This window comes from Macaca fascicularis, chromosome 9 (genome assembly GCF_037993035.2).
Source record: "Macaca fascicularis isolate 582-1 chromosome 9, T2T-MFA8v1.1".
NCBI lineage: Eukaryota > Metazoa > Chordata > Mammalia > Primates > Cercopithecidae > Macaca > Macaca fascicularis.
This window is the reverse complement of record NC_088383.1, coordinates 139125106-139149314: the sequence shown is the minus strand read 5'-3', so window position 1 is coordinate 139149314 and position 24209 is coordinate 139125106. Positions and strand designations below refer to the sequence as shown.

Genomic DNA, 24209 nt, shown 5'->3' with positions numbered 1-24209 from the left:
AAATTTAACCAGTGCCGAGCTCAGCAATGACATCAGAAACTAATTTCTGTTGTTTTTCCTAAGCTGTAAAGAGATCTTTCACCAGCGAGGGGAGCCATTGTGTTGGCAAAGGAGTTGTCCTAAATACTGTTGTGTACTGCATTCCGCCACAGTTCTCCATTTTCTGAAGACTGCCTTTCTTAACTGCTAGAAGATACTCATGTACTAAGAAAAAGAGATTTAATGTGGGTTAATTATAGTAGCTGTATGTTTAATATTGCTGTAAAGATATACTTTTTTCATACAATTATTGTTAATAATTTGAAGATGTTTATTGCATTCTATTTTTGGTGGGAAAAAAAATGTAACATACATTTATTTAGCACGACATTGAGAAATACACAAAACATGTAACTGAGTAAGCAGGAATTTTCTATTCCTAGTCCATTTCTGAGGACTAAATCATGAACTGCTTCCAATGTAATTAAATATTTCTTGCAATAGTTGGGCACCAAGTTTAAGATTTATTAATTTTCTCCTCTCAGTATAGGCAGCAATTCACCATTTTCTTTCAGTTCCTAAAAATGAAAAACAACAATAATAATATGTATATGCATATATAAAAAGATGGAAACATCTAAACAATCACAGCTTGTATGTATATCTGAGAACCAAAAGAAACACTTATTGGATTAAAACTCCAGTCTTTTAACACTCTCAAACTAAATGTGCCATAAAACCTGAATACACTATCAGGTTAAAAAAATAACAAGGTATTCTTGGCCAAGTGTGGTGGCTCACAAATGTAATCCCAGCATTTTGGGAGGCCGAGACAAGCAGATCGCTTGAGGCCAGGAGTTCAAGACCAGCCTGACCAACATGGTAAAATCTGTCTCTTAAAAAATAAATAAATAAGGCTGGGCACAGTGGCTCATGCCTGTAATCCCAGCACTTTGGGAGGTCGAGGTGGGCAGATCACCTGAGGTCAGGAGTTCAAGAACAGCCCGGCCAACATGGTGAAATCCTGTCCCTACTAAAAATACAAAAATTAGCCAGGTGGGTGTGGTGGCATGTGCCTGTAATTCTAGCTACTTAAGAGGCTGAGGCATGAAAATTGCTTGAACCCAGGAGGTGGAGGGTGCAGTGACCCAAGAGCCAAGATCACCCCACTGCACTCCAGCCTGGGTGACAGAGTGAGACTCTGTCTCCAAAAAAAACAAAAAACAAACAAACAAAAAAAGCAGTGTGACGTTAAAAGCCTACTCAAATCTGATGCTTGTTCCCCTCCCGTTCTTCCACTCACAGAGAAGAAACAGGCTTTGCTATTGAAACCCAACCTGGCAATACATCTCTGTCTCAGGAAAAGCAGAAACCATCAAAAAGACCTAACAATTCAGAAACACACATGGCATCAAAAGAGCTACCACTAGATTGACTGGAACTGCAGTACAGGCGCCATGCTCCTTGTGCCTGTTTTTCAGATTTAAAATCTGGAGTATAGACCCCAAGTTTGAAAGGAGAGACATGATAAATAAAATTTTCTCATTTAAACAAACATTTAATATGATATAACATCTCAGGTTATCACTGAGCAGTGTAAACATCAATCAATAAAACCATTAAAATCCGTATGACCTCCTCTCTGGATGAAATTCAAATAGGAATGATGCTGTCACACAAAACCCAGACGGCTTTGTCATGTCTAGGGATCTTCTTCTACTATTCAACGAGCAGACACCCTGCCGCTCCAAGGGACCGAGCAGGACTTTTCTGAGCACACGCTCAAGGAGGCAGAGAGAGGACCATGCAGCTGAGTGGGCAAGGGCAGGTGGCCCTCAGGTGGATCCAGACTCAATGGATTACTAGTGATGGGATGGTTGACAACTCACCTGACCTCTCCATGTCTCTGTTTCCTCATTCTTCTACTGACAGAAGAATTCTGCTCTCTGAGGCTGCTTGGGAGATTACGTGAAGCAGCCTCTTAAAGCACCAAAGCAGTGTGCCTGGAACACTGGGAGTGCGCCAAATAAGGAAGTCCTCACCATCCTCACTGCTGTTAATGTGAGTCGGCAGGTGAAACATCTAAACCTAACCAAACCAAATCTTCTAAATCTCTCTCAACAAACTGTGTTAAGTACAAACATTCTGCAACAGCAGCAGTGAACCGTTTACTCTTCAGAGGCAGTAACAACTCACAATTTTCTCAGGACACTAGATTGGCTGAGTAACGAAACATTATTCAGTCATTCATTCAACAAAACAAATGCTCTTTGCTCCAAAGAGGCCAGCCAGATTAGACCATTTCAAACATCTTTTAATTGAACTGAACATGAAGAACTGCATTCTGCAAGAAACAGATCAAAATGGCATCGAAAGAGCTATTCCATGTATCTTCTCAAGGAAAAATGTTAACAATATCACACATTTCAAATGTGTATGTTCTTAGCAGGTGAACATAAAAAAATCATATAACACTGTTATATAACTAAAAAGAAGTTATCCACGCAGCTTAGCTTTAGAATTAAATGAGATTTATTGATTGTATCTTCCCAAGAGTTACCAATGGCTAAGGTACAGGCTATAAAACATTCAGACAAGAACAGGCTCAAGAGTATTTGGGGTGTGAGTACTGTTCGTGTCTTACAAAAATAAGATTTTATATATATATATAGAGAGAGAGAGAGAGAAAGAGAGAGAGAGAGAGAGACAAAGGGAGGGAGGGAGGGAACGGGAGGAGAAACAAATGCAGATCTGTTTTTGCTGCTTCAGGGCTATACAAGAGCTATAGTCTTAAACATTTTTCCTCCAGGAGTGAGACCGTTCCCCAGGAAAAATGTCTCACTGGCTTGTTGAAGAAGTATGAGATCAAACCTGGAACTCCACAGGAAACAAAACAGAGGCCACCACAGGACAAAAACAGCCTCTGCAGTCAATGGAGCTCAAGCTTTGTTTCTATAAAACATATTGGTCCAAAGTGCTGATGTCATTTCAGTGGTACGCTAGTGCTTCACTTTACAAAAGCATGTGTTAAGAACTTTTATTTTGGCCGGGCGCGGTGGCTCACGCCTGTAATCCCAGCACTTTGGGAGGCCAAGGCGGGCGGATCACCTGAGGTCAGCAATTCAAGACCAGCGTGGTCAACATGGTGAAACCCCATCTCTACTAACAATACAAAAATTAGTGGGGCGTGGTGGTGTGCGCCTGTAATCCCAGCTGCTCAGGAGGCTGAGGCAGGAGAACCACATGAACCTGGGAGGCAAAGGCTGCAGTGAGCCAAGATTGCACCATTGCACTCCAGCGGGGCAACAAGAGTGAAATTCCGTCTCAAAAAAAAAAAAAAAATTTATTTTACAACATAACTAGAAGTAGTACTACTTGCTATTTGTTTTCCACATAAAAAGTCGGAAGATCTGACCTCACAGAAAATTCTCTAATGGACTGAGGCAAGAGGAAGGTCTGAGGGCAGTCGGCAGCCCACCTTTTGGGGCAGTTTTGTTCTTGTCCCCGAGCAGAACCTGGCATTCCTGCCCAACATTCCTGTCTAGCTCCTCTCTATACCCACCCGGCTACCACCCTCCTCGATACCACCATGCCCACAGTGGGCCTGGGGTGCAGTGGGGCCTGTGGGTAGATATTAAAGCTACAGCTTCTGTTTACTGTTTTGGGCTAATCAAAGAGCTATGGAGCACACAGGTGCTAGTTGGTGGGCCTGCCCTAAATTCTAGACATTAAATATGAGCAAAGTCATGTCCATTTAAAACTCAAGCAAGAAGTAAAGTCACTTATTCATCCAACAACCATTTACTGAACTCCTAAAATACACAAAGCATCAGGAAGGACTCAAGATACATAAGAAATGGTGTCTTCTCTAAAACACTTACAATCTAACAGATAACAGATTTCCAAACATCTGAAAACCAAAAAGCGACCTACATTTTTTCTCTCGGGGGACCAGGGGCAGTGATCTTCAGCCTCTGTGGCAAGGATGGGCAGCATTGGGCCATAGGCCTCACACTGCTGTCAGTCCATGCACCCAAGGGCAGGTGAGTAACGCAAGAAAAAATAATTTGTTGGCTGGGAGCTGAAGCAGGATCTCACAAGGACCCTGAGTGGCAGGTAAGATCACCCCACAGAAAGGGGATGAAATGGCTAGTTCAGGTGTGGAAGTAAGAACCGGCTGCCAGGTGGGGACAGTGAGAATGGCAGGGTACTTATGCACACAGAAACGGTGATACTGGTCTAGAAATGCCTGAGAGTCAGGCTGGAAACAAGAGTCAAAAACAACTCTCAAGTTTCCATTCAATATGAAATCATTTTTAAACACACCAAAGTCTTCTCCGTTCTTTAGAAGAGCAGAAGAACTGACTTACCTTCACGATATCCAATCCTCCCACCAGCTCCCCTTTCACATACAGCTGAGGGTACGTTGGCCAATTTGAGTAGGCTTTTAATCCTTGCCGAACCTAAAGAAACAAGAGTCCGGAAACCATCCTGTCAGGCCCTTATGATTAAAGCTAAGACAAAGGTGAAACATCAGACACAGAACTTACTTCTTCATCCTCCAATATATCGAATGTTTCATATTCAACACTGGAAGAAAGAGAAGACATTTTAACTGGAAATACAGTTAAATCAAATTGTAAAACCTCTATGCATTTGATGTTTTTAAAATAATCAAGAAAACTATTTTGTTGCTAACAAAATGTACTACAGACCAATGGAAATGATTTTACTTCTTAATCTGTCTGGTACTACACAGAATTAGTCATTCCAAGATACGACTTTATCTAGATTTTTCTCCAGACAATATTGGGTTAGACCAGGGATGGGGAAACGTCTTCTTAAAGAGTGAGACAGTAAACACTTCAGGCTTTAGAGGCCAGTCTCTGTTTTAACTGCTCAGTTCTGCTGGGCAGCACAAAAGCAGCCACAGACAACATATAAATGAAGGGATGTGGCTATGTGCCAATATAAATTTATTTACAAAAATGGGCAGCCACCTGCAACTTGCCAACCCCTGGGTCAGACCCACATCCCCATCTGCACAAGCCTTCATTAACTGAACACTCTCATCCACTTCTAATATCTAATCCACCCCCAGCTGCTGCTTCTTAACCTCCTGGAAGCTGCCCGTGGAGCAGGAAGTAGTAGTGCTTGTGGACGGAGGCTGGAGGGCTCAGCAGCCAGATGACAACCACGCTGCCAGTTCCCTCCACCTTAGCAGGAGACATGCTTTCCACACTTAAACTTATTTCAGAGAGGGCGCTGTTTTTAATGTACAAAAGGCCAATGAAAGCTTTGTGGCTTTATGCCGTACAATGAACATTACTCGTACAAAGAAAAATCACTGCATGAATGTCCAACTGTATCTACTCAGAGTGATTTCACCGTTAGGTGGTCAGGTATTAGCAAGCATGTATGCCTAAATCCTTGCAGGGTGCCTGAGGGTACAGGTGCAATTCCCAAAGGTGGTCAAAGAAAATGCTACATGTAAAAAAAAACTAGACTTTCCATAAAACTGAAACCATCACAGGGAAATCTTGTTTATTTAGTAAACAAGTTCCCAAGGAAACTGTCTATGGTGCAGGGAACAGTAAAAAAAAAAAACAAAAAACTAAATGACAGGATAAATCAGAAGCAATTACCAAAAAAGGAATGTTTGAAAGAAGAGCAAAAAAGGACCCCAATGTAAACCTAATGTTTTTTTAAAAACCCAATGTAAGTCTTTGTTCAAGCTGAACTAACTAAAGGTGGCAGATCTCTTAATACTGTGATAAAAACAATGAGTTATAAAACTATTCATAAAGGATCCAGGAAGCACTGGGCCCAAGTGTATGTATGTGGCGTCCTAACAGTCAATACACTTCCTAAGAGTTATTCATAAAGGGTACCTTTCAAACCTCAATATACACTTGGTTCTCAGCCACTCATGCATGTGTATTTTGGCTACTAAAGGAAAAGATAAGAAATGAGAAAAAGTAAAAAGGAGTTTTCTCCACATACTTTGACTCCAAACAAGAGCATGGTCTGTTCACGTTAAAAGAAGCTGAGGTCCTGGATGGCCTCACTCATCCTAGAGCCAATCATGCTTAGCAAGTCCAGAGCTGGGAGTCATTCTCTCCCAAAGTAGCCTCCTGCTCTCTGCGACAACAGGGTGCTTTCAATACAATGGAGATCAGACAGATATGGGACAGAAAGCCAAGTTACCAAGATGTTCTACCACAGACATGAGCTGGGTCAGGCCCAGTGTGTCGGCTCAGAAGACACCTGAGGAACCTGGTGCTGCTTAGGGAAGGATGGACTGTGTGTGTCTCACTGTGGGGCTGCAGCAGAGGGTTGACAAAGAAAAAGCAAAATGACCAAAAACAAGCCAGCCCCCACTGTATGGCCCAGGGCAGGAGTGAAGAAAGGAACAGGCTGGAAGTTACCATCACAATACACTCACTGTACTTGCCTCTATAAAATGTCATAATAATCTGAAGAAAACAACCACATCTTTTTTTTTTTTTGAGACAGAGTCTCACTGTCACCCAAGTGGGAGTGCAGTGGCTTGGCTTCAGCTCACTGAAATCCACCTCCTGAGCTCAAGTGATTCTCCCAGCCTTGGCCTCCTGAGTGGCTGGGATTATAGGCGTGTAGGCATGTGCCACCACACCCGGCTAATTTTTGTATTTTTAGTAGAGGCGGGGTTTCATCATGTTCACCAGGCTGGTCTCGAACTCCTGACCTCAAGTGATCAGCCCACCTCGGCCTCCCAAAGTGCTGGGATTACGGGTGTGAGCCACTGTGCCTGGCCCCATATTATTTTTATGTCCCTGAAATTGTATTCAGCATGTGCTATTCAACTGACGATTTTCAATAGATCTTTGAAGTATATCAAAGATTACTTTAAAGTAATTTAAAGTTACAGTTAGAATATATGATTTTTAAAAGATGCAATTATGAAATAATGAGAAATAAACAAAAATATTTGACAAACCCTACAGAACATGTGCTATATATCTCCAAATAAGTGCTTTTGTTTTTAACCACAAAAATCAATGGCAGTGTTCTTACCTGACAGCTTCACCACTGAGCACATTAAAACTAGGAGCACTGCAATTTAACTTGCGTTACACCTCTCAGATCCAGGTAATGGACCTTAATATGCACCCCTCAGCTTTTTGTATTATTTAGCAACTAGGATATTTGAGAAAAATTAAAAACTACCTATAATATGTTCTCCCTGAAATATATTTATGCATGGTGAGGACTCAGTTACACATCTTCCTCTGGGAAAGTAGACAAATAGTTATTCCAAAGGTTGCCTAAGGACCTCCTTTATGTTACTAATAGGTTGACACTGGCCAGAAAATACTATTTTGGTCTAAGTTAAGGCATTCATAAAATAATACAGCAAAAATAATGAAAAGATACAAATATTTATGGATATAGACATTACAACTGAGAAGCACCAGTGGCAGAACGGAAAAGTTGAAATATTTTTTTCTTTTTTTTGAAACAGGGTCTTGCTCTGTCACCCAGGCTGAGTGCAGTGGTGCAATCACGGCTCACTACAGCCTCACCCTCCAAGACTCCAGTGATCCTACCACCTCAGTCTCTCAAGCAGCTGGGACCACAGACATATGTGACCATGCCTGGCTTATTTTTTTATTTTTTGTGGAGAAGGGGTCTCACTATGTTGTCCAGGCTGGTCTCAAACACCTGGGCTCAAGCAATCTTCCTGTCTCAGCCTCCCAAAGTGCTAGGATTATAGACGTGAGCTACTACGCCTGGCCAGGTTGGAATTTTTTGGGTTTTTTTTTTTTTTTTTTGAGTTTTAAAAGTTTAACTTTATTTTTTTTACTAAGGTCCAGAAATTTCTGTAAGACAAGTACATTAATGAAATGTTTCCAAAGAAATACTGAACAATATACACTCTAGTTTGCTGAGGGGTCCAGCTCAAAAGTTCAAACCTAATTCTTGTGCAATAAAAATCAGCATGGATAGCAGATGATCTAGAATACACTGTGTTTTGAAATCCACAGCTGGTTTCATTTTTAACCATAATGAAAAACCAGTACTCCTATTCCATCAAATGTGTTTTATAAGCAATAATAAATTCAGATCCACTGTATTATGCAACACACATCTTTGGAAAGCAACATCAACAGTGAGATCAGATCAGTAGAAATATACACAGTGAAAAGAAATACACAAAGTACTGTAGTTTTATTAAAAACTACTACTTGAGAAAGAAATCTTTCCACAAATAGCATACAACTGTAGAATGATGAAAGGATTTGGGAAAGCTTTACGAAAGCTTAATTCCAATTCTATCTTCCTGAGAGTGGTGGCAAAGGGTATTTCCTTCCTTCTCTGGGACATCTGAAAACAACATTTACATACCCAGTACTATTTAGTATTTCCAGAATTTGTTTGCTGAATCCACATTTTGCTTCCTAGATGAAAAAAAAATTTGTAAAGATTACATTTTTTATATGACCCAAGCAGCATGGTTGTACCTAAAACTCTGTCAATCAGCACAGCACTTGTCCATCGTGGTTGCCACTGCTTTCACTCAGCTAGCAGAGCTTCTGCTAATCCCTTCTTCAAGTACGAACCATCTGCACATCAACCCAGGCACACGTGACCCACAGACTTACTTTGGTTTGTAACCACTTGAGATGACATGTGTTCCAACAGTTTATAATCTCTGTGGTCAAAAAGTTCCTCTAAGTGAAACCTAGATTTTCTACAAAGATTTCAGTTCATTCTTCACTTCACTCATGCAAAATGATCTTAACTCACTTAGTCTTTTTGCAATGATTATGACAATTATTTTCCCATTTCCAACTGGACTCTGACTCCTTTTTTTTTTTCTTTTTTTTTTGAGACGGAGTCTCACTCTGTCGCCCAGGCTGGAGTGCAATCTCGGCTCACTGTGACGTCCACTTCCCAGGTTCAAGCAATTCTCCTGCCTCAGCCTCCAGAGTAGCTGGGACTACAGGCGCACGCCACCACACCCGCTAACTTTTAGTATTTTTAGTAAAGATGGGGTTTCACCATGATGGCCAGGATGGTCTCGATCTCTTGACCTCAGGATCCACCTGCCTTGGCCTCCCAAAGTGCTGGGATTACAGGCATGAGCCACCACGCCCGGCCTCATTTATTTTTACATTACAGAATACTAACACTTTTTTGAGTTTATGAAAATCTTAAGCTTTTTTCATGCCACAGGACTCCAAATTCCAGCAATCTTGTGGAAAAGATACGGTACCATGTAAACATTTTAATAGCCCTAATAACACTGTTTCCAAAATGTATTAAAACTTTCTAGGTTTCCAGAAAAAAACAGTTTTGAGAATAAATATCCGCTTAAACAATTACCAAGAATAAGAAAAAAATGTCACTTTATCATTACTAGGAATTATTAACTTCCTCTATTGTTTCAATACACTGAAGCAAAACCAAAGAATTTAGGATCTAACCTAGTGATTCCAAAATGCTGAAATTTATATTAACATTTTATTTGTTACTGTTACTTTCATTACCTAATTATATTAACCAATTAGTTATGTTAACTAATTAGCTTCATTATACTAGTTATGTAACTTACACACTAGTTATGGCAACCAGAGTCTGCCCTGTGAAGAAGTATTGAGTCCCTTTCCCAATGAGCAAAGTGGCAAAGTGGTTCTCTGTGTCACTTGCCCAGTGCATCTGGCTAACAAGTGAGGCAGTTTCTTTATTCCAACAGCCTCACCTTTCAAAGCTTTGGTTTCTTTATCTCTAAAATAGGCCAAACTCTGTCCAACCCTGCCTACTTCAACAACTGATTGAGAATTAAATAGAGGTTCAATTGCTATGAAAACTACAAAATATGGCATAAATGTGTATGGCTGGTTTCTGGAAATTACCACTCTGATCTCAATCTGAAAGAAAATTAGTTCTGCTCAAACTATTAGTGGAAGTAATCTATCAAACTTGATATTCAAAATGACGCACAATCAATATGCACTTTCGTCAAAAAGCTACAAGAACCATCCCATTACAAATGAGAATTGCTGACCATTTCACTCATTCATCAAACACAACACACAGCACACCTGCTACAGCCAGGGTTTGCTCCTCCACTGTCACAAAAGGACGATCTAGGGGTGCAAACCCAAGCACGACCAGGTTCCCTGCATTCAGGAAGTCCAGTGACTCAGCTGCACACTCCAGCAGTCCACAAACTCCAACAAAGGATAATGAAATAACAACTCATACAACCAGTAAAGTGTTAACAGTGTTGACCACGTTAGCTGACAAAGTTTGGCAGCAGAAAGAAATGCACCCCACTGAGATGTTGATGATAAAGTCAAGCAAAATGTAGATTACTTTGTTTGATCTCCGTAAGCACCAATTAAGGCCTGGATAACTTCCTGATACCGCTACAGCTTCATTAGCTAAAGCTAGGAAAAAGAGATTTAACTGTCCCCTTGTTGCAGATGTTAACATCAAAAGAAATTACAAATAAAACCATTTTTGAGTTCTTTACCTGTTTGTTTCCTTTCATAAAGAGCATCACAGAAGCTTTATTTGTCAGCACTTTGAGCCTAAAGAGAGAAAATTGATATAAAACGGCTCAGCTCAATTATGCAACACCACTTTTCCTCCGCTTCGTGAGTAACATGCATATTTGAGGGATGGCAGGATGACAGTTCACAGCTTTGAGTGGTATTAAACAAGCAAATGCGTTGACATTTTCCTTGATTTCATTCTCTCCCTAAGCCACTGTAAAACACAATATGGCTTTTAAGGCAAAGAATGTTCCTTCAAGTTGCAATTTAAGCCCATCAACTCACAGTAATAAAAAAATAATAATAACAACCAATTCAGTAAGGAATTGTTCAATAAGGGGCCTATATATTAAGCCCATCCAAAACTTCCAGAACTAGATCTTGTGAGCACCATCTTCCATCATGATGCTGCACACCACTGTACACGTGTAAAGCTCACAAGGTCAGACTGCAGGGTGACAGCATTAAACCTCAGAACATCAACTAATGCCAGATGCTAAAATCAAATACTTTCATCTTAACATTATATTTTATACAGTATTGCCAACATCATAATCTAATATGTTATCAGAAATTTTAATTATCTGTATACAGCCACAAGTTTAGTCACAAATCTCAGGAAAAGTCAGTGTTGGGACGACAGGTCACTAAAGAACCTAAGCTCCATGGGGTCACGCCACCATGTTCTCCCAATTCAAGGCTCAAAAATCTCCTTATAAACGAATCCCAAATGAAATGCATAAATCATGCACAAAGCTGTATCACTTACATTGCCAACCGAGTGGGATTAGCTCAAGTTCAGAAAAATATGAATGGATACAGGAATACGATGCTGACCCTGACAACCCAATAACTAACCCAGCCACCTGGATACAGGGAACCACAGCTCACAATGTACTGCCAAAATACACGTCACAAGTCCATGAACTCCACTTCCTGCACTCTGCTCACTAGGAGCCCTTTAAATTATTACTCAAAATATGCTGAATTTTACTTTCTACATAATTCTAGCCAGTTACCTTTCAGTGTCCGCAAGCACAGATTTAGAAACAGCACATTTAGGAAAACAAAGGCCCAATGGAGACAAGGCCATTAACAGCAGCAAGTGTACTCAGCAGAGAAGGAAAATCAACTGAACAGCGAATACAAGCATATAAAAAGCACAGCTGTCCTTGGAGAACACACAGCCTCCATGGGCCATGGGCATCACCAGGCTACAGGCAAGAACCACACATGAAGACGCCCAGAGTCAACAAAGGGATGTGGAGCATCACTCTCTCACGAAGAACGCAGAAAATGGTACAAACCACAGGACAGAATGCAGTACTCAAAGATCAGCCTTATATACGTGGAATGGAACATTATTTATAGAAATTATTAATTAACAACAGACAAATGAGGTAATTATTATTATTACACACTTTTAGAAATTCTCAAGATGTTACATGGCAAAAAAAAATTACCAAAGGAAGGTTTATCTTACAATCTCCAGCCCCAACCTATGAATGGCTGATTGCTGATATAGTAAGTTCCTCTTTAAAGTTCTATATTAATTCACATTTACTGCAATAAAAATCCTATTAAGTTGCCTTATACACCAAAGTCCAACGTTTCTGTAAGAGAACTTCTCCAAAAGCCAAGTGAGATCCTTGACAAAACAAATACATGTTTCACAGCCCCAAAACCTGCTCATGTAAGTTCTCCTGGTCTAGAAAGGCCATGAGAAGTGCCCAAAGCTTGTTGCGAGGTGATGAGCTTTTCACACTCACCACTTGTCACTCAGTGCTCTGGCGTTGGGGCAGCACCCGCAGCAGTCACCAAGGCTGCACCCAGGAAAACAAGAGTGTGCTGAGGTTACGCCAAGGAGCAGTGACAAGACAACTGGACCCTGGCTCTGAAATGCAGAGAGGTAAGCAAAATTTGGTTGTTCCACAGAAACAATGACATTTCTATAAAAGCAAAGAAGGTCCTCCACATGATCATTAAGTTGGTGCTAAAATTTCTCCAATCCAAATTAGATTTGCCAAAGTTTGCATGGCTAGTTTGACTAAACAATGAAATTATGACCTCTGGCATACAAATACCAAATCCTTGATTTCTACACAGAAAGAGCAATGCAAAACCTGAGGACTTTAAAATATTTTTAACATATTAAATGACAGACTATTTAAAACTTTCCAAAACACTTACCTTTCCTCTAATTTGGGAGCTTTGGGACAAATTGTATCTAGTTCTTCAGATGCTTCTAGGTCCTAAAATAAGCACACATGTCAGTTTTATAAAAAAAAATTATTATAACATAAATCTCCTTGATCACACCATAACACAGCTTATTGATCAATCAACTAATCAGAAATATTGTGTATTCATTGCAGGTTCTTATTAGTAAATATAGATTCATAAGAAATTTGTATCTTAGATTTATCACACTTTAAAAAGTATGCTCTAAATGGAATTTATTTACAAAGCACAGACTTCTCAATTCTAACCTTAATTATATCAAGTCCTCCTATGAGCTCTCCAGAAACGTAGAGCTGAGGATAGGTAGGCCAATTGGAATAGGCTTTGAGTCCCTGTCGAACCTCTTCATCTGAGAAGATATCAAAACTGCTAAATTGAATATTATGTTTGTGAAGAATTTCCACCATCTGCTTGCTGAAACCTGTACACAAAAAAAGAAAATAAAGCACTTAGCTTCTCTCTCTCGAAAACATGTACACATGATAATACATTAGTTCAGCATACACATCATCTAATGGACATAGACGCCTGCCTTATTTTGCTGGTGATTTAATTAGCATGGCTGAATAGTATACAAACAGAAAATAAATTCCTGGATCCCCTTATTTGACCTTGAACCATATCACACACTCAGATATGACTTAACTTTTTGACACAATTGTGAGTATTAAAAAAAAAAAAGTGGTGTGTGTATTTATTAAAGTTACTCTTCAATATCATGGACATTTTTTGTCACAGAAGAAATAGCACTAGCCAAAAAGCAGAGACCTGAGGGTGATGGTGCATACCCATAATCCCAGAGACTGGGGAGACTGAGGTAAGAGGATCACTTGAGACCAGAAGTCTGAGGTTGGAGCAAGCTATGAGATTGTCACTGCACTCCAGCCTTCAGTCTGAGTGATAGAGCAAGACCCTGTCTTTAAAAAAAAAACAGAAATCTGAATCTGACACCTGCTCCCTCCACCCACCAAGGTGACACATGATGAGGCCATGGGTGGCCTCCGCTCAGCACTTTCCTAGTAATCAGGAGACCTGACGCTCTGGACAGTCCCTCCCAGCCTTCCTGTTGTGAACCTACAAGAATCAATTCTGGGCAGAGGAAAAAATTCTACAATTGTTATTTTTAACTACTACTTGACTATACTAAAAACCCAATGCTGTTTCGTTTCTACTGCCATTTTACTACTTCCTGAGTTCCCACTTCGGTAGTTCTCAATCTTCACTATCTCTAAGTAGGATAAATTAAAAATCAAGAAGGCTTGTGTTCTCCTGTAGTCTGAAACACACACAGTACATTGAATTTTAAAAGCTATCTTCTCTGTTGTTATATATGAACCATCAATAGATTGACGGTATTCTCTCTCATGTCATAACTTGACAGTTTCTTTTTTAAAACTATTTACATTCCCTAAAGTATGTAATGTAATTTTTTTTACTACACTATAGTGACAATTTTATGTTCCATGATTTTATTATACTTTTGTGACACATTTTTATTCTGTACTTTTTTGACATCATCTTATTATGACATTAGAACTGAAGAATAAGAGTGTGAATATCAGTCTTTTATAAACCTATTAGCCTAGTCTGGAAAAAAAAAGTATTTTTCTTTCCATAAGCTAATTCTTCTCCATTGTTCCCAGTACTTTGTAGGGCCCTACTCTTTCATGCCTCATTCTTCTTCTCAAACACAGTTATAATTCACTGGAAAAGAACCTATTCTTCAGATTCAAAATTTCTAAAAGACTTAGCAGTATCAGCAATTGTTTTTAAACAAAATCAAACCATAAAATTCAATATAAGATTAATTGCAAGAAAGGGTTTTACTGATGTCACCCAAAATCATATTTACTATTAAAACATGGATCTACAAGTGAGCTCCAAACATTTTCCAAATCTGCAGTTTATTGAGATGAAGCACTAGTATTTATTTGTATAGCATGTAAGTTGCTTTTTCTACATCTGAAGTGTGAAGTTCATGTACAGCCTGAAGTAAAACACTGATTCTGAAATTTTTTTATTCATCTGGGAGTTCATTAGTAAACGGCTAACGGCTGATTGCTGATGGTTATTCTGTTGCCAATATATTAACTCATTTTTACTGTAACTGGCTGAGAAAAAGCTTTATTTTAGCTTTAGGCAATTACATGCAGACTAGGAAGATTGATTGGTAGTGTTTCATTTTTAAGGGTTAAAGTGGCAGACTAGAAATGTTATGCTTCAGGATAAGATGGCAAGAAGGCTTTATTCTAGTAACAAAATATTTACACACTTTTTTTTAAGAAAAATGCATGCATGCAATAAAAATATTTAAATATAGAAAAGTAATGTTTAACTGCCACAGAATCCCCATTTCCACCCCCAGTCATTTCTACTCATGATGTGAATAGGTGCCTAACACTGCATCTCATCACTACCTAACAATAAACCCTAAAAAACATCTTTGAAACCTGATTTTGTGCCTGATACTGATTTAAAAGTAAGAGCCGGGTTGGATGACTCTCACTGCAGGAGGAATATCTGACTATGACTTAAATACCTTTTGCTTTGCTAAAAGCTTTGTTAACTGAAATAGCTATAAGAATTCCCAAATAATTAACCTGCTCAAGGATTTAAGATTCTGTTTAAGATGACATATACTTCAGTGCTTCTGGAAACTCTTCCTAAAACAAGCATTTTCCTGTCTTCATGAGGATCACGAATAAGGACAATCCAATTCTTTTCAACTAAGACCCTATCTACATGTCAGGCTCATAACACACCATACAATTCTGCAGGCAGAGCCCACGTGAAGGATAAGAAGATGGAGACATGACCTGTGCAGGAGCTGGGCTGAGTCCAATGGGGCTCCAGCAGAAACCCTAAAAATGGCTTTCGAGGTTTTCTAGATATAAAATTTAAATGTTTTTCATTCATGTTTTTCTGATTAGCAGAAAGCAAAGTGGGGACCAACTAAACAGACGTCGTTATACTCCACAGTGGAGTTCAGCGGTGTTAGCAGAGGTAGTGCTTTCAAAGCTAATTTAGTGCAAAATAAGGAAAGAGCAGCCACATGCGTGCTCACAAGATGAGACGGCCAGTGCTTTTATAAAGGGGGCTTTGCCTACACCCTTCTCTAAAATGCCAGCAGAAGAGCAAAAACAACGCTCCACTAAGCAGGCTCGGAAAGGAACAGCAGAGGGTCCAGGGGACTTACGTTCCCATAAGAAAACAGTTTAAAAATATTTTCCAATTAATCCTAAGTATTTTATTAAAGAACAGCAACATTCTTAAATGATCTATTTACTATGTAAGACAGAAAGACATGTAACAGAAAATATCAGGAAACAGAAAAACCCATTGAAAATGTAGTTATAAAAATTATATAGAAAACAAGTACTTTGAAAGAAGAAACTAACCGTTCAATCATATGTATCTCAAAATATTTATTGTCTTGTATTAAATGTCTATAACACCATGTTTTCAGATGGCTCTGAAATGTGTTTTGTTCTGTTTTGTTTTGTTTTCAGAAGGAGTTTCACTCTGTCACACAGACTGGAGTGTAGTGGCTCAATCTCGGCTCAATGCAACCTCTGCCTCCCAGGTTCAAGCGCTTCTTCTGCCTCAGTCTCCCAAGTGGCTGGAATTACAGCATGCCACCACGCCCAGCTAATTTCTGTATTTTAGTAGAGACAGGGTTTTGCCATGTTGGCCAGGCTGGTCTCAAACTCCTGACCTCAAGCGATCCGCCCACCTCAGCCTGTTGAAGTGCTGGGATTACAGGCGGGAGCCACCACGCCCAGCCCTGAACTATTTCAAAGTTTCTTTTTTATTCTATTATTTGTTCAGTCTTCCAAATGTCACTCCATTATAATAATATAAATATAATTTAAATAATATAAGTTTAACATAAATATAAAAATGCTAGTATATTCTAAATTCAGTTTAATAAAGTGAAAGGTAAGCAGAAAAATTATAATTTCTAAGTTTCTCTCTAATTTACTTGAATAATCATACAATATCTGCACTGAAAAGGCCCTCCAAGATTGGCTCCAACAGCCAATCTTATTCCCAACAGCACTAGAAGGAATTAAAGGCGTAAGGAGGGTACCTGACTTGTCTCCAAAGTTGCTAAGGCTGCAGGGGTGGGCCTGAGGCTCGCCTGGCATGACATCCAGTGTAGCACACTTCCCAGGACACCCTTCTCCTCTGAGCACCCCTTCCCCAAGCTTCAGTGTTGCCACCTGCCTTTTCATTAGTTTTATCATTCAGAAAAGACTGAGACTGCTGCTGTTCAACCCCAAAGGAGACAATACTGTAGAGATTTCACTGTAGGTGTGCTTCACTCACATTTCATAGCCAGTTCTACTGTACCTGAGATCTGAATGAAGGTGCTGAATACGATCCATTCGACTGAAGTGGTAAGTTCCCATTTAGTGGCTACCACATAAAGTACAAGAAATGATTTTCATGTTTCATGGAAGAAGGTGAATGTGAACCATTTGCAACCCCCGTTAAAAACAAAATAACAAACGCAACAGAGACGATCTGTTGCTACCTTTAGTTTAGTACAGACTAAGTTAGCTTTGCAATACATAAACAGCAGGCATTATGTGACACATAAATACTGGCAGTGAAATTTTTTAGGCAGAACTAAAAGATATTTTTTTTTTTTTTTTTTTTTGAGACAGAGTCTCGCTCTGTCGCCCAGGCTGGAGTGCAGTGGCCGGATCTCAGCTCACTGCAAGCTCCGCCCCCCGGGGTTTACGCCATTCTCCTGCCTCAGCCTCCCGAGTAGCTGGGACTACAGGCGCCCGCCACCTCACCCGGCTAGTTTTTTGTATTTTTAGTAGAGACGGGGTTTCACCGTGTTAGCCAGGATGTTCTCGATCTCCTGACCTCGTGATCCGCCCGACTCGGCCTCCCAAAGTGCTGGGATTACAGGCTTGAGCCACCGCGCCCGGCCACAAAAGATATTTTTAAGACAGAATTCACAGGTGGCTCACGACTGTAATCCCAGCACTTTGGGAGGCCGAGACAGGCGGATCACCTGAGGTCAGGAGTTCGACACTAGCCTGACTAACACAGACAAACCCTGTCTCTACTAAGAATACAAAAAAATTAGCCGGGCGTGGTGGCAGGCACCTGTAATCCCAGCTACTCGGGAGGCTGAGACAGGAGAATCGCTTGACCCCTAGGAGATGTAGGTTGTGTCCCGCTGAGATTGCACCATTGCACTCCAACCTGGGCAACAAGAGCGAAAATCCATCTCGAAAAAATAAGAATTCATCATGAAACTTTAGTTTTAAAACTAGACATAATCATAACCTAATATGTAATTTAATAGCCCTACAGGGAAGAATTTAGAATCAAATTCACACTAGAAGCTTGGCTATCTTTATAAAGTCACTCTGGACATGCTGTAATCACATTAAGAGCATACTCAATGTTACTGCCCCACCTTAATGAAGTCCCTCCCGTGTAGTTGATACAAATACTCTTAGAGTCTCAACAGCATCATCAAATGGCATTAAATGCTCAATTATGCAGCATACTAATGTTGTACTAGGCACAGTAAAAAGAAAACAACATAAACCCAGTACCAGAGGGGTCAAATAACTCTAAAACTTACTTAAGGACAAAATTATAAGCATCCATGTGTACAGAAAGTAAGAGTGACTACAGGCCAAGATTTCGGAATCTTTCCATTACTAGCAGCTATAAACTGGAAATGACAGCAATGCGGGAAGAGAATCATTAGACAGTGATGACGCAGGGGAGGCAAAAGCACACAGGGTGGACACAAAAACACTAAAATATTCCACAAATTTTTTAATTGCTGAATCTGAACTAGGTGAAAAACAGGAGGCTGCCAAGAAAGAAAAAATAACTGCTAACAGCAAAAGCAGCTAAACAGGCAAAAGAGACAGCAATATAGCAGTTGGAACCTAATCCTAACTCTGCTTACCAGGTGATCTTGGGCAAGTCACCTCTATCTTTGAGTCTGAGGACTTAAGTATAAAGCAAAAATCTGAATTCAATGAGTTCCAAGACTCCTTTTGGTTCAAACATTCTGAGTCCATAATGCAAACTAATTCTTTTCTTTTTTTTTTTCTGAGACGGAGTCTCGCTCTGTCGCCCAGGCTGGAGTGCAGTGGCGTGATCTCGGCTCACTGCAAGCTCTGCCCCCCGGGTTCACGTCATTCTCCTGCCTCAGCCTCCCGTGTAGCTGGGACTACAGGCACCCGCCACCACGCCCGGCTAAATTTTTTTTTGTATTTTTAGTAGAGATGGGGTTTCACCGTGTTAGCTAGGATGGTCTCGATCTCCTGACCTTGTGATCCGCCCGTCTCAGCCTCCCAAAGTGCTGGGATTACAGGTGTGAGCCACCACGCCCGGCCTGCAAACTAATTCTTCTATAGTGTCACTGGGAGTTATAAACTTTCTGATTTTAAAGGTATGTGAACACAAGTATAAGATGTATAGTATAGCTTGGAAAGAGGATGCCCATCTCAACCATACCCTGTTCTGGGAAAGCACCCATTTTGTTTATATTATCTTAAAGGCAGCTTCTTACCACAGCGTGGTTCTTGAGGAGTTCCTTTCATAAACAGCATGCAGGGGGCAGCATGAGTCAATTTCTTCAAGCGAAGGTTGAGATCTTCTTTAAGATGTTCATTAGCGCTGGGTGGGAAGGAGCCACTAGATGCATGTCGCTGAACTTTTTTGGTCAACTCTGGGGCATGTGCACCATCTAATCGGTCGATTTTCTGAGAATTCTAAAGTTTAAAAAGTTATTTAGAATACGTGCAGCATTCCATAATAATGACATTGTTCTAGCAAATTTTTAAAGGGGACAACAGTATTACTGGAGATGTAAAAAAAGAAACCCTCATTGCCAACTGCCTGCACTGCATCTCAATTTTAGAAATACATAATAATTTTTTTTCTTTTCTTGGAAACACACAGAGAAAACACCGCAACATCTCAAAGTCAAATCAGGTCAGTCTAATATAATACAAAAAAGACGGCCCCCACACTGGCTGGGATGAATCTATTATTAAGTATAAATGAGGCATTTGGGGAACTACGATGACACCCATGGGTGCCCAGCACAGTTGTGCACATGCTTCCTAAGACTCACTCATCAAACCAGAACCAGTCAGAGGTTCCATTATGTCCAGGCACATGCTCTGAACAACCAATTTAACCAACTCAGGGAACACTGGGGTTCCACACCACATATCTGAATTTTGATCAAGAAGCTCTTGATTCTGGCTGCTGGCCCTACACAGTCCATGTAAGATGTTGGCAAGCAGCTGGCATGGTCTTCTTTTTCAGCATGGGTGCAAAAATGAGACTATCAGAAGAAAGGTGGAGGGCCAGAAACAGCCAAACACCTAATATTCGGGGATTAGGGAGAGGGTAAAGAAACAAAATAGGTAGCCCCATGGCACCCTACAAATGGATAATCTCTTGTACCACCTTTATTCTTACCTTAAAAAACAGAAAAGTGGGAACAGAGCTAATTTCATATTTTTCAGATACTTCAGGAACACCTTCAGCTTCCAACTTTAAAATAAAAGAATTCAAACTTGATTATTACAAGGTCCTTTTTCTCTACTTTGATATGTAAATCAGTTTCACATGCAATATTCCTTCAAGTAGTTGGCATTTTTAAAGAGTATGGTACAAAAGTTTATGACACATTTACATTTAAATGAGACTCACTGGGCTGGCATGTCATCCACTGAGTTTGCAGTGTCAAAACAGGTTCAGAGGTTTTTATTTTGTTGCACATTTCAAAAGATGCCTGGAGGCTGTGAATAAAATTTTTGGTGCACTAGTGACCTAGTAAATTTTCAATCATATGCAGCTACTACTATATTGAAATCCATAAATCACTGACCCCAGTTATGTCATGATTACAGTGCTTATTTTCTGCCCACAGCAATTCTTGCTGTTTGCTCTATTGACTAATTTCAAGAGGCAGTACATCATGACTGACAGTTGCAGCCTTCTGCAAATTATGAAGCAAAAAGGACTATTTTTTCAATAAACTATTGATGTCTGATAAATTTTGCTTTTAACTCCTGCAAGGCTGCTGGACACTAGGCAGATAACTTGCTAGCTTACTTGCTTCCAGTCTATTTACAATGTAAATGCCTTTTAAATAAGATGACTACATTGTTTGATAATTTCCTTGAGGCCCCTCAACAAGACAGGATGTGATATCTGATGCATGAATTTAAAACATATTTAGTAACAGAATTTCTAAATAATTAGAGCACAATTACTGTAAGCTATTTATGTAGGTCTTTATAAACGATATACTTTGAGAAATACCAAGATATATCCTTCCCTCATAGGACTGTCAATTTAATATAAACTTTTTGAAACCAATAAAAATCTGTATTCACATTATACCTGCAGGAAATAAAATTTATTGATAAATTATATTGTTAAAAGTTTTTAAAATATATACACTGTATTTTTCCAAGAGTAAAAGATTTCCACTGGGCTTGAAATACTATTTTTATTTAGAGCCTTACCCAATCAGGTTATATCTACACAAATAAAGTTTGCAGATAAAGTGGGAAGCAAAGTCATATGTATTTGGTTTTTATCCTCTATCTCCTACATTCTTGGGTGCTCTTTTACTACCTTAATTTTTAATATTTTAGAAAACCCTTGTGCAACAATATTTTTAATTGTTTCCATTTTTAAAATGTACTTATATGAAAATTCCATAAAATCAACAACGTCTAATAATCTGAAAAAAGAACAAAAAGATAAGGCATTCTGAGACAGCGATTTAGTACAGACTCTCAAAAGTTTTAAAGACGTTTGTGCTATTTTCTTTTACACAACAGCACACTCAGATCAAAGATGACCAGAAAAGTTGACGAGTAGGGCATGCCTACATTACCATCCTCCAGCTCATTATTTTCTGTCTTTCAACTAACATCTATGGAGTGCCCACTACGCACTGGGCATTGTGCAAGGATCAGAAAACGGCCCTTCCTTTAGTACAACTGAATTCTAATCAAAAAGTAATACAAATCTAAAAACAGGGCAATACTAAGTAGAAACAAGGTAATGTGATCTTAAACCAGAACAAAACAGGTAGCACCCTGACTCATAAAAACAAATTCCAATCTTTTAAAATCTGATTTCTTAGCCAGGCATGATGGCGGGTGCCTGTAATCCCAGCTACTTGGGATGCTGGGGCAGGAGAATCACTTGAACCCAGGAGGCAGAGGTTGCAGTCAGCCCAGATCGCACTATTGCACTCCAGCCGGGGCGACTAAGCAAAACTCTGTCTCAAAAAAAAAAAAAAAATCTGATTTCTTCTTATATTCTTACATTCCTGCTGGTTTCCAGTGGAGTAACAATTATTCTGAGAAGTAAACGACCTCTTACAATTCCTGCTGAAGGCTGAGAACTACCACAACTGCCTCCACTCAATCAGCTCCCAAAAGAAGAGATCTTCATAACACAGAGGCAATGGTAACAGACAAATCTTCAGAAGAAGGCAACAGGAATATCATTTAAGGCAAAAGAGTTCTCCAGAACATCAAGGGCATCTGACTGAAGTCCTAAAACCGTTGCAGCACTAAAATTCATTACAAATACTTTGTTGGATTTAACGTAACAGTTTTAACAATGAAAACAGAAAATAAATATATAAACATTTTTAAAGGATCTGCATTCAGAAGAGCTCAAAGATGACCAGAAATAGCTATCGTTCATGGGCGACCTACTCTGTGCCATAAACTATGAGAAGGCCTTAACATAAAACAACCTAGCCTACAGACAATTTTGAAAGGTGCAAAATTTTAGCATGTTATCATCTCAAGTTAATAAGTGGTTAAAGAGGAGGTGCAATGGTTGATTTAAGGTTTCAACTTGAATGGGTTAAGAGATACCCAGACAGCTGTTAAAACATTACTGCTGAGCATGGCTGTGAGGCTGTTTCGGGAAGAGAGTGGCATTTGAATCGGTAGACTGAGTAAGAAAGATCCATTCTCACGCAATATGGTGGGGGGGAGGGGCACCATCCAGTAAGTTGAAGGCTTGAAAAGAACTAGGAAAAAAAAAATGCAGAGGAAAAGCAAAAAAGCAAATCCTGTCTTTCTCCCTCTTTCTCTCTCTCCCTCCCTCTCCTCCGCACACTCCCATCCCCCACCCCTCCTGCCCCATTCCTCCCTCCTGGAGCTGAGATATCCATCTTCTGTCTTTGGACATCAGAGCTCTAGGTTCTCCAACCCTTAGACTGCAAGACTTGCATCACCGGCCCCCCAGGTTCTCAGGCCTTCAGACTTGGACTGAGCCACGCCACCAGCTTCCCTAGTTCTCCAGAGAGTGGAGGGCAGATGGCAAGACTTCTCAGCCTCCTAAATCCCCTCACATCTATCTGTACCTATCCTATTTAGTTAGTTCTGTTTCTCTAGAGAACCCTAATTAACACAGGAGATAACTTGGGTAACTTGCCCAAAGATACACGGCTAATAAATGGCAGAGCTGAGAAACAAATCCAAGTTTGTTTGACTATAAAACCTGTGCTTTTTTCACTATACCATGGTTAATTTTTTCTACTACTACAATCAAAAAGAAAGATTACATGTCAAAGTAGGATTTATACACTTCAGGACCAACCAAACATGAACATTTCCAAAACAGAATCTAGGCAAAATGCCTCAAGTGGGAACCACTTGCTTACTATACCAAGAATCTAAACCTTGGGACCAGTCCCACCTGATATGTGTCTATGGAGAAAGAAAGAAAGCGCAAGGGAAGCATCAGGTAAATCCAGAGACGGGGAATCCTCTCTCTATTCTACTTTTATTGAGCAGGGGTCATCAGAGGCCACTGTGATAGTAACAGCAAATAGCTACAATTTATTCTGGGCCAGATACTATTCTAAGTGTGCTTCATGTATAGACTCATTTAATCCTCACAATAACAGGTACTGTCTTTAACATCCATTTTACAGAAGAAACTGGAACTTAAAGAGGTTCAATAACTTGACCTAGATCACTGCCATGGTTTGAATGTATATGTCCCTCCTAAATTCGTATGCTGGAAATTAACATCCAAGGTGATAGCAATTAAGAGGGGACCTTTGGGAGGTGATTAGGCCAAGAGGGCTCTGCCCTCATGGATGGGAACAGTGCCACTATAAAAGGGTTTGAGGCTGGCTAGTCCGTTTTTGCCCTTATTCTCCTGCTGCCAAGTGAGGACACGGCAACAAGGTGCCATTTTGGGAACAGAGAGCAAGCCCTTGCCAGACACTGAATCTGCTGGTGCTTTGATCTTGGATTTCCCAGCCTCTAGAACTGTGAACAATAAATCTGTTGCTTAAAAATTACTCAGTCTAAGGTATTCTATTACAGTAGCACAAATGGACTAGGACAATTACAAACCGTTGAGTGATGGAGGCAGTGTGTCTCTGGAGCCAAGCGC

At 40.0% G+C, this 24209-nt stretch overlaps 1 protein-coding gene across 2 annotated transcripts in view; it reads right to left on the bottom strand.

Annotated features, from left to right (window-relative positions):
* Positions 1–289: 289 nt before the first annotated feature.
* The window catches only part of GLRX3 (glutaredoxin 3), a 43944-nt gene continuing 20024 nt past the window's right edge, over positions 290–24209 (bottom strand). Inside the window, exons 3-12 of one of the 2 annotated variants that reach the window (XM_045361754.3) lie at positions 20475–20563; positions 20241–20315; positions 19321–19522; positions 13013–13185; positions 12714–12775; positions 10502–10559; positions 8368–8420; positions 4530–4569; positions 4350–4442; positions 290–557 (exon numbers count right to left, since the gene is read on the bottom strand). In XM_045361754.3, coding sequence (XP_045217689.2) covers positions 507–557; positions 4350–4442; positions 4530–4569; positions 8368–8420; positions 10502–10559; positions 12714–12775; positions 13013–13185; positions 19321–19360 — 570 coding nt within the window. In that variant the 5' untranslated portion in view covers positions 19361–19522; positions 20241–20315; positions 20475–20563 and the 3' untranslated portion in view covers positions 290–506. The remainder of the gene's footprint in view (positions 558–4349; positions 4443–4529; positions 4570–8367; positions 8421–10501; positions 10560–12713; positions 12776–13012; positions 13186–19320; positions 19523–20240; positions 20316–20474; positions 20564–24209) is intronic. The other variant, XM_005566755.5, reaches the window with a different exon arrangement.